The 10739-nt window shown below is 41.7% G+C and overlaps 1 protein-coding gene across 1 annotated transcript; it reads right to left on the reverse strand.

Moving 5' to 3' along the window:
• Nucleotides 1-420: 420 nt before the first annotated feature.
• Nucleotides 421-9689, reverse strand: LOC311203687 (protein PRRC1-like; the record flags this gene model as incomplete). The annotated part of the gene is made up of 7 exons (XM_084278443.1): nucleotides 421-547; nucleotides 897-1000; nucleotides 1909-1916; nucleotides 2869-2971; nucleotides 5167-5324; nucleotides 6263-6649; nucleotides 9596-9689. 7 exons carry the CDS (start codon nucleotides 9687-9689, stop codon nucleotides 421-423), a joined length of 981 nt encoding a protein of 326 aa, XP_084134569.1.
• Nucleotides 9690-10739: the final 1050 nt, after the last annotated feature.

Here is a 10739-nt window from a genome sequence, read left to right on the forward strand (position 1 = left end):
TTAGTGCATTACTTGAGCTACAAGACCTCCTTCTGCACCTAAGGAAGAGTGAGGATTCTTATCTATCTAAACATTTGTGAGTCATGGAATCAGATTGATGACAACAATTCAATAATTAAAGCTGTACTTCCTTTTCTGAGGGAGTACTTTGAGGTTATTTTTTCCTTGGTTAACTTATTCTTGGAATATTTCTTCTTCTTTAACAAGAATTAAAATCAGCGGCTCAAGTGCCATGTACTGCAGAATGAAGACTCACAAGGAAGAACTGCTTTTCTACAAAGGCCTGAAGATTTTTAGGCAATGCATGACTCAAAAATATTTTTGATCCTCATTTTATAAACTAAGAAATTCAAGTGTAGCTACTACCAGTAAGAGCTGACATCATAAATTAAATCTTAAATCCTAAGTCTTAATCCAACTTTAATAAGAAAACAGAAAACTCGCCTGCTGAACATATTGCAAAGGCACTGGTGTTGCTTGGGTAAAAGCTTCCAGATGAATTCCATGAATTGGATCCTCGATAATCAGACATCCAATGTCAAACCACCTGCAATGACAGCCAAGTTAGAGTCTGTTGAAAAGCAACATGTTAGCCCTTGAATGATGACCGTTTTACAACCTCTAATACAACTGTAGTTAAAAATTTAACAATGACTTACATCAAGGCATCCCAGCATTTTTCAAATCAAATTTGCATGTATCAACTCATGTATATATAAAAAACTGAAGTGCCTGTGTTCCCTTGTAAAAAATTCTACGGCTCCGGTTGTTTCATGTATTTTATATGTGTCTACATATAAATGACATTTTATTCTTTAAAGCACTGGAAGCAAGACCCTTTGAGTCAATGAGAAACAACCCTCTCCCCACCTCAGGGATATATTTCAAGTTCTCACTTGTCAGGAAGCAATTCCTCAATGAAGTTTTCTACCAATACAGCAGGTTGTTTTTCATGGATTACTCCAGTCCGGCGCAAGCTGTCTATTCTTTCTTGGGCTCCCTACATGGGAACATGATCTGTTAGACAACATTCTCTTTCAATCACATCATACAACACTCAGAGATGAGTGCAAAAAACCCCTGTGGAGCAGAATTTTCAAGTTAAACAGAAAACAGCGATTTAAAAAAATTACTCTTTTTATTCAACAGTAGAAAAACCAAAAAAGTCATGAAAAAGCACCATAGCCTTTCCCAAACAGGAATCTCAAACAGTAACACAAGCTATGATAAAACTCATGTTTGAAAAGCTGCACAATGAATTCCTACATACTAAATGTAAGAATGGAGCTGTTCAGGAAGATCCTTGGCAAGTGTTGATCAACCTGTCTTTCACCTACAGAATTAGTTGGGAGACAACCCAGTCTCAAAGGCTCTCTTAACTTCTGATTACATTTTTCCTATTCAATTTCTCATGTTTAGTTTTCATCCCAAAGTACTGTGCTAGTGACAGACTAAGAACAAATGCCTGATACACTTTCAAACTACAGTCATATCACAATGCCTGCCAGATGTGATGGCAATCAACTGCTTTAGAAGAAAACGGACATAAATGTTCTTCACTGCTGTGACCGCGTTTGCACAAGAACCCCAAAAGCTATTCCAACAAGCAGCTTCAGAATGATCTAACGGAACAGGCGGCAAGTTACACCAAAAACAAGAAAAGGAGAAGTCTCCCAATGCCACAGACTGACATTCCCCTTAGGGAAAATCAGATTTTTCTGGGTCAATGCCCCATCCCTGGAAGTGCTTAAGGTCAGGCTCGATGTGGCTTTGAGCAGTGTGGTCTAGTGCAGAGAGTTTCAGCCCCCTCTGCTGAGGACAATTTGTAAGGTCACTTCCAAACCAAACCACTCTCTCATCCTACGTTTCCATTGCCCTTCTCTGTGCTGGAGGTACTTTAGTACTTACTTTTAAACCTGCAGCATAGCCCACAGGTTGTACTTTAGTAAAACACAAAATTGTGACTACCACAATGCTGCTCCTTCCTATTCATTTTAAAGCTCTAACTGAGATACTATGCTTTTCATTCCAGGCTCAATGCTCAGCAATACTTCACAGAATCACAGAATCCTACGGCTGGAAGAGACCTTTGTAGATCATCAACCCTTTCAGTAAACATTTCTTTCTAATATCCAATCTAAACCTCTGCTGGCGCAGCTTTGTGCCATTTCCCCTTCTCCTATCTCCTCTCACCTGGCTGAAGAGACCATTGCCCACCTCCCCACAACCTCCCCTCTGGTAGTTGAGACTTTATTAGACTGTTTTAGCCTTTTCAATGTTCTTCCCAAGTGTTTCAGGAACTGCTTCAAGTTTGCTGAGCTTCCTAAAATAGTATAAATACTGTTGGGCTAGAAAAGCAGAACAGCTGAAAGTCAGAAGAAAGCCTCAAAAGCGATGTAAACACCGTTGTGAGCACGCTTACCTTTCGGCTTGTCGACCCTCAGTGCGATACCTTACACACCGGGATTTAATCACCAGATCCAACAGAACACATACAGCATATTTTAAACTCAATTCCATATCACTCCCTCAAACAGAGAAACAGGGAGGGAAAAAAGTATGTGACTTCCAGATTACAGACAAGGACTTGTCACCGTTTTGTTCTCTGTAACTTGCTCATCTCTCACAACCTGAACTGAAGGGTATTACTATGCTACTACCTAAACTACAGCAGAATACACAAGTAAATGAACCTTAAGACGCACATAAAAAAATCAGCCTGCAGAGTGAGAGTCTCACTGGACAACGCACCTGAGAAATCACCACGTAACTGTGACAGAATTAACACACTCTCCAGATAAACTTCAAGTGCTGTTACATTAATCTAACATTCTATGCATTACTTAATGGTTTGTCACAAATACTTACTGATATATGGAACCATGCCAGGGTCCAGCGGTGTAATCATGGTCTCCACTGAATGTTTGGGTTTATCAAGAACAGACTTCACCATGGGATTCTCAGCTACACCCTAAACATAAGCAAACAGACTTCCATATTATTTTCTCGTTTTTCCCCAAGAAACTCACAATAGCACAGTTAAAAACCAACCAAACAAAACCCAAGTATTAAGCTGCTTCGTGGTCTTCTTACCACATTTACACTTTGTAATGCCTGGTGCATCTCACTCGCCAGCACAAATGCTGCAAGACGTGACTAGGAGTGCGTGACTTTTCGGATACAGCAAAGGCCAAATATCATCACCGCCATCCTCTCACGCACCAATGCAGAAACAGGCCTGCCAGTGATGGTGGGCAACACACTTGATTTCCTCCTATTCTGGGACGGGAAGTCTTGAACATTTAACAAATACTAATTACAGCTATCATCAGACTCGGTAGCTAGACTCAAACTGTGACAACTCCAACTGAAGAGCCTCTTTTTTATGACCTTACAGACAAGAGGACCTATTTTTGAATGGCCCATTACTAACAAATATTTTTACAGCTGAAATTGAGCTGAAATTCCTCAATTTATAAGTAGATTCTAAACAACGCTGAAAAAACGCTCTATCTTCTCCAGCCAAATCCCAGGTGGAGCTGCTGACAGACCTAAAAGTTCATTAAATGTAAGCACAAACACTGACAGGGTCTTGCTGGCCTATTATCTACCTTGAGGGACATCTGAAAGAATGGTGTTGGATTTCTGAAGAACAGCAGAGCAAAAAAGGTAGTTCAATCGATTTCAAGAGCAGAAACAGAGATAACTGCAGCACTGCCGTGTATGCACTTCAACAGAGAATCCAGCTTGCATTTCTGCAACAACTGACAGTTAAGCCTCACAGATTCTGTCTGATGTTTAAAAACCTGACTCTGACGTGTGCTTCCACACATCCAACACTTGACAGCTTCAGTACAACTAATGATTCCTCATTCTTCCACCTAGGAAATTCTCAGAGGTCATGGAAAACACAGAGCACGTACAACATTTAATACTCCAATCAAAGAATCTACATTTGGGTTGAAGTCAATCATACACATTCTCCAGAAACAGACATAGGTCACTTGCTGGATCCTACTGGTATACAGGCAACAATAACGTGGATGAGATTGGCTTTTCAACTAATTCACTACTGCCCTTTCAAACGGGCTACAAAATCATGTCACAAGGAAAACCTTCTCTTCTGGAACATTACCTTCTATCGCAAAAAAGCAAGAGGAATATGGTGACTGGAAGACATTTCTACTTGAAGACCAAAGAAGCTGTCTTTTTATGATTATAAGACACGTGCCCTAGAAAAAAGCAGCACGACAACTCTGCTCTCACCATACTGATGGACGATTAATCTTGCTCTTTAAGACTGTAGCACTGTCAAGATCACTGGAGTAAAGGGGGGCTCCCTCTGCCACATCACACACAACTCATTCTTCCAGATTTTCTTCTTCAAAAGGCTTTGAAAGCCCCTCCAAAAGTCTCCAGTCCCACTGGGACGTCAATCTTGATTCTTCCTTCCGATTTACTATCGCACAGTACAGATAGTAGTGTTGCTCCTGAAGGCAGCTCAGAGCTCACACACAGTCCCTGCATCTTTCTGCCACAGCCTTCACGACGCTACTCAGATGTAGCATGTCACAGCTCCAAAAAGGTTACAGGCTCATGAGATGCTGTCAGTTGTTGCTGCTTATTTCCTCTCTACGATTAGATCGCACCACAAGGATTATCTGTTCTGCATTATACACTCCGTGCCCTCTAGCAGAATAGAAAAATCCTACAAAATACCACAGACACCTCTTAAGAAACCCCTCCTCAGTGGAAGAAACACTTATTTGCCTCTCCCTGAGGAGACTTGTTTGGTTTAGAACAGGCAGGACTTGCATTCCCTAAAAAAACAATTCAGTTCATTAGGAAATGATAAAAAAAACCAGGATGTGCAAAGAATCAAAGAGGTTCTGACATTTCCCATGATTTAAGGGCATGTGACAAAACCTCTAAGGTAGAAGGATCTCCCTGTCACGAGCACCAAGATGCCTGCATTTATGTAGTCATTCCTCTTCTGGAAAGGAAAGAAGCACAGTTTCAGCAAACGCGCCTATTAAAAACAGCCACCTGCAACTGAGCACAGAGGAAAGACAGGACCTAGAGCAACATGCACTTAAAAGTTGTATCTTGTTAGAGACAACAAAAAATGGTAGTTCCTCCTGAAAGGTAACATACAAAACCACAGAGCTTTATAAACCCCCACAGCCCTCCAGCAGGTGTTCCACCTTGGGCAGTAGCTACTCTGGGGTCTTCAAGCTCCTCAGGAAAAGTGATTGCAGAACCAGTTCCAGGAGCCAAAGGGGAAGAGAAAGTTGCTTGCTGAGTAATAGGATCTGCGAAGACACCTAGGAAGAGGGAAAAACAAGACACAAGTACTGCGTTTCATTTCTTATGCCGTAGCAACATGCAATTGTTTTACAGGAAAATGAACAGGAAGAATAGAATAATACTGGGCTGATTCCTTTCATTTCTTGAAGGCCCCAGAACAATCCTGCTTGTTAGAGTTTAGCAGAGGCAACTACTGTGAATGAGTTCAACAATATCTGCTCATAGAACCGAGCCTACCTGCACCTTATGTGTAAAATTAAACAAAGACATGTTAGCTTAAGAGTGGTGCTTTTTATTGTCTTCAAATTTCCATAGGTCTTTCTGGACAGACTGCTTAAAAGACATGTCACAAACAATGGTTAAAGCCTGGCCCAACTGCAGCTGAAGAGCTAAGTTTCCATTAGGCTAGTAGAAAATCACCTCAGTTCAGCAACTACAGCACTCGCTTGCATGGCAGGCAAGTATTTTTCACTGTCCTGATGCAATTTAGTAGCCAGAAGCAAGAAAAGAGAAGCTACTCTCATGTGACGGACGACTTCTTACAGATAGCGAGCTTCTCAGAACAAAAACTTGCCCATTAGGAGATTACAGCCTGAGATACCTTACCATTCCGTGGAAATACAATGGCTGAAATTGCCTCTCAGCTGAACAGCAGCAACACAGAAATAAATGGTCAGCTGGGCTTTCCTGGGCACATTTTAAAATACTGCTCTCAAACACTTTTCTGTGAGCCTGAGTGCTAGCAGAACTCTATGGAAGAGGACTCTTGTCCTACACCGTGATCGTACTTCAAAGGCCATTCTCCATTCCTCCAAGCGCAGCTACTCAGTAATTAAGTGTCACAAGAATAATAAAGAAGCTGAACTTGTGGGACTCTAGCAGACTGCTGAAGTAGCCACCCAGGAGACCCCTCATCCTGTCTCACAAGCACAAAGGTCTATATACAAAAGGTTACCTGTGACGGGAGGTGCAGAGAATGATGGCATCAGTGGGCTCTGTGGTGCTCGACCAGCGTGGCCTCTGGTGATATCATATGTTGAAGACATGGAAAATCCTGAAATCGGGGGACCAGCAGGAGGTGCAGGAAGACCAGAGCCAGCAGTAGAGCTTAATGAAGGAGCTGTAGAGAACTGCGACACAGAGGTACTAAAAGACGAAGGGGCAACTGGAGGTCGGGCTGGAGTTAGAGGTGGCGCCATAGTAGAAACTGTTGCAGATGGCACAAGTGGAAAAGAAGATGAAGTCATCATAGGAGGAGGAAGTGGAGATGCTCCAGCTGCCAGAGGTGCTGAGCACTCAGGAGAAGATGACAGGCTTGGTGTAGCAAGGGGACTGGACAAAGCTAGGGGAAAAAAAGACAAATGGAATTTTAGAAACACCGAGCCTTCATCTCAGAGATTCAGGTATGTAATTGTTCAGCTAGTTTACAAGTAAGTTTTGACCAAGTCTGCTTTTCTCCTTTCAAAGGAAAAAAGTGTAGTTCTGCTTGAGTTTGCAACCACCACCAATTGCCCTCGATTTCTGGAGATAGTAGCCTGGAATCTCTTTTCTTCTCTGACCCTATTTATCACAGCTAAAAAGACGAGTCAACATTTGACTACCCATTTTGTAGCAGATGAAGTGGGCCTCAGAAATTTCCAGCTAGCACGCTTCTTCCTGCTTCATCCACAGGAATAACGAAGATGCAGGAAGTGTCCCTCTTTAGATTAAGAAATGCACTCAGGGGACCTGTGAGGCTGGGACTTACTGCAGAGGTACAGGTCTATGAGATGGGCTGAGCACCAGGCAGCCCTCTCTTCCCTGGCACCCAGCTACCCAGGCTCCTAAACCCTCTGCTTTCTGTGTTTCAGTCTGGCCCCCAGCTGATCCTTGGATAAGCCAATTTTGTTCTCTAAACCAAATTTAGACAGAAAATTAAGCCAGAGAAACAGAAAACACTGGTTTTTACAGCACTAAGCTGTTGGATCAGCTCAGATGTGAAACTGCACTCAGCCTAAACATTGATGACAGTCAAGTGACGTGCCAAGTTACCGTAAGGAGGTCGTTTCCAAACTTTATCACGCACACCAGTCAATAAAAAACAGAACATGCACACCCCCAACATAGCTACAAAATACTTACATGGGCCACTGTCCTAGTATATTCCATAGATTTTAAATCAAGAAACTCTTCTGCTCCCACTGAAAATTAGTATTTGAATAGTATATTCATAAAACAATATGTTATGTTATTAATGGTTAGCACACTATAGAATACCATTAATAATATTGTAGTGTGAGCAATGTTACTACAGAAGCCTCATTAATTTTACATCAGCAATTTGGAGGTCTGGTTCTATATTCCGATTATGGCTTTAATGGTTGTCACACCTGGAAAAAATGCCTTACAAAGACACACAGACCCAAATGAAAAGGTGTTGCTGGATGTGCTTACAAAATCATGCTATTTGTTTTCGTCTCCCAGCCATCAAGTATATGAAGGCTTATCTTGAAATTCAGCTAGCAAATGTTCATCTTCCTTGATGTCATTCAATTCTTCTGGAAAAATCATCAGAAGGTGTTGCACTTTGGTATTCCTAACAAATGGGCTCAAAATCCACCAAAGCTAATTCATCTGGAAGATTTTTACATAGCTCAGGAAATTCTCTTTGCCAATTTACATATACAGAGTGGAAAGGGTTTTTTGTGTGACACTTGCAATGATTTTGGCAACAGGAATGCATTGACAACATAAACACTTTCAAATAACAATTTTCTCAAACGCATGACTTTCTTACAAAGAAGTAGGTAACTCCTTCTTAAAACACCACCTTTATCTTGAAGGGATAAACCACCTTTATCTTGAAGGGACAAACTGTAAGTGTGTTTTGGGGTTTTTTTAAATAACTACTGGGTAGCACACTGCTGATGGCCACTTGTCATCACAGAAAATGTCAGCGAGTCTGCAAGTCTGTTTTGGTACAAGAAGAAAGCTGAAGCCATATTTAAATCCCTTGCCACAAGACAACCAGCAAACCTCTGTGCGATGCACAAAAGTTTCACGGTCACTTCCTCTACCATTACAAGGTGCAGCTAAAAACAACCCCTACTATTTAAAGAGAACTTCTATAAAGTTAACCACACTGCTGGCATCCTGTAGCCCTTTGTGCACCAGCTCCACTTTCACTGCTGCAGTAACTTGCCTATGAATGAGGCGGTCAATAAATGTCATGGGTGGAAATAGATCGGTAACCTTATTCGAGAATCCATTTTTAGCCTAGTCAAAGCAATCACTCCATCAATGGTTACTCTGAGGCAGTCTTAATAAAAACATGGCTTTTATTAAAGAAATCATTCACTGTTGAGGATGCAGCTTCTCCAGCACAGCCCTCCTTCAGCATTTGACAATAAAGTTGTTCTTTCTGTATTTCATTACTGAAACAGAATTTAGCAAAAACCATAAGCAGAAACACGTTAGGAACATCTGTACAGCAAACCTTCCATACTGTGATCTGTTCTCATGCTTGTTTCTTATAATCATCAGCAATGTTTTCTATGTCTCCTTCCAACAGAATTTCCTGACAAATCCATTTGTCAACATATTGTTTGCATTTAATATTACAGACATTTTTACCACGTCTCTGGTGGTTTCTGAAATATATGCCAAGAAGTATCTTCAATATGAGTAAAGCTTGATTTTTCTTCTTTTTTTAGATAAAACTATTATAAAGGAATGCTCTGGTATTTTCTTCCTGCACCCAATGGATCGCCCAGCACATCCTCCTGGGGCTAAGAGCGCTCCACTCGGGAGTCCACGGCACTAGTGTGACTCAAGGTAATGTTACCAGATGTGTCAGAAAACTGAGCATTCGGTAGTCAAGCACATGGGGTTCAGACTCTGGAAAAATCAGATTCAGTGCTCTGATTACCACCCACAATAGTAAAATCCAAGTGATCGTCCACGTTTCTCACTATCCCCCACAAGACTGTAGACTTGTTTGAACTCCCTTCTGTGCTGCTCATCTCACTGTGCACTGTACTGGCCAGTATTCCCTGTCCCCACGTCCTTAAAAACCCTAAGTGCATCCACATGACTTCATCAAAAAGTTTCAAGAATAATAAAAACATTTACACTACTCTCTGTCAGATGTATGCCATACTGCCATGAGAAAGAAACAAATTCTTCCCATCAGCCTGGAGAAGAGCTCTCTAGGTTGATCCCAACACCTCTGGATGAACTGCTGTGCTTTAAAAAGACATGAATAAATATCACTGAGTTTCTGAGGAAGTTTCTGTACCTAATGACCTACCTGTAGCAGCAGTGGTAGCAGCTGTAGTCTCCCCTGCTGTGTTTGGTGGGGGTGTACCGGGTGGAGTTGTCTCTATTCCACTCTCTTCCATCATTTTCCTTCAGCTACAGAAAACTGTAAGACAAAAAAGAGAGGAAAAAAAAAAGTCATATATTGAGAAATAGGCATAGTGTTTGCTGCAATACTGAGCTGTAGTAACTCCAAGGACCTGTTCTTTTCAGAGCTGATGCATGACAGGATGCAAAAGGTGGCAAGAGGCGAGACAGAGAATGAAGTCTCCCCGCTCTGCCCGTAAAGAACCACAACTACCCCTGAAGTTGGAGCCCTCTCCAGCTTAAGCACTGCCACAGATGCTCCCGACCCACCATCAAACTGACTGCAAGCACTTTCTCCAACACCAGGCATAGTGGCAGAGCTTGCAAGGGCCTAGGGCTCCAGACTCCGTGACCTGAACTCTATGACCCTGTCTGCTTAAAGGAGAAGCTAAAGAAACCTCCAGACACGCCACAAGAAACCAGGGAAATTTACTTCCAACCTACCTAGAAGTACAATGACATTCATTTACACTGAACAAGTTCTCCACTGCACACAATTCCTGTAAAATCCAGGTCTCGTACTGCTCTGGTGAGTATCAGAAGTGACAGTAATTGAAAACTTTGGCTTTTCTTTTGAAGGCCACATTACATTGAAAGTATCTTCCAGCATCTTTGACTACACCTGTACAGTGCACTACTTGTGGAAAAGTAAAGCTATGTGCTTATTTAAAACCCCCTAAATTAAGAGAAAGGCCTCAGGAGATGAAAAGGAGAGGATGAAAGACTAAGATTAACACCTGGAGATTTTTGTTCTTCAGTGCAGAGGAAGTCACCTAAAACCCCCTGCTTCCTCCCAAGTCTGGTAAACCAGACCGAGATTGTTTGTACCACTCCCTGAGGTAGCAATTCCATAAGGACATTTTAATAACATAAAAACCCTACAGAAAGGAATTTATGTCTGAAAAATTGGCAGGAAAATATTTTCCATCATATCCATTACCTCAGTAGCTACTGAGGACTGACAGCTTACTACATATAACAAGTATCAGAGGAAAAGCCTATCCTCTAAGCCTTTCCTCTAGAAAAAAGAAAAAACCCTCACTGCTGTT

The sequence above is a fragment of the Gallinula chloropus genome, assembly GCF_964237585.1.
Source record: "Gallinula chloropus genome assembly, chromosome: Z".
Lineage (NCBI taxonomy): Eukaryota > Metazoa > Chordata > Aves > Gruiformes > Rallidae > Gallinula > Gallinula chloropus.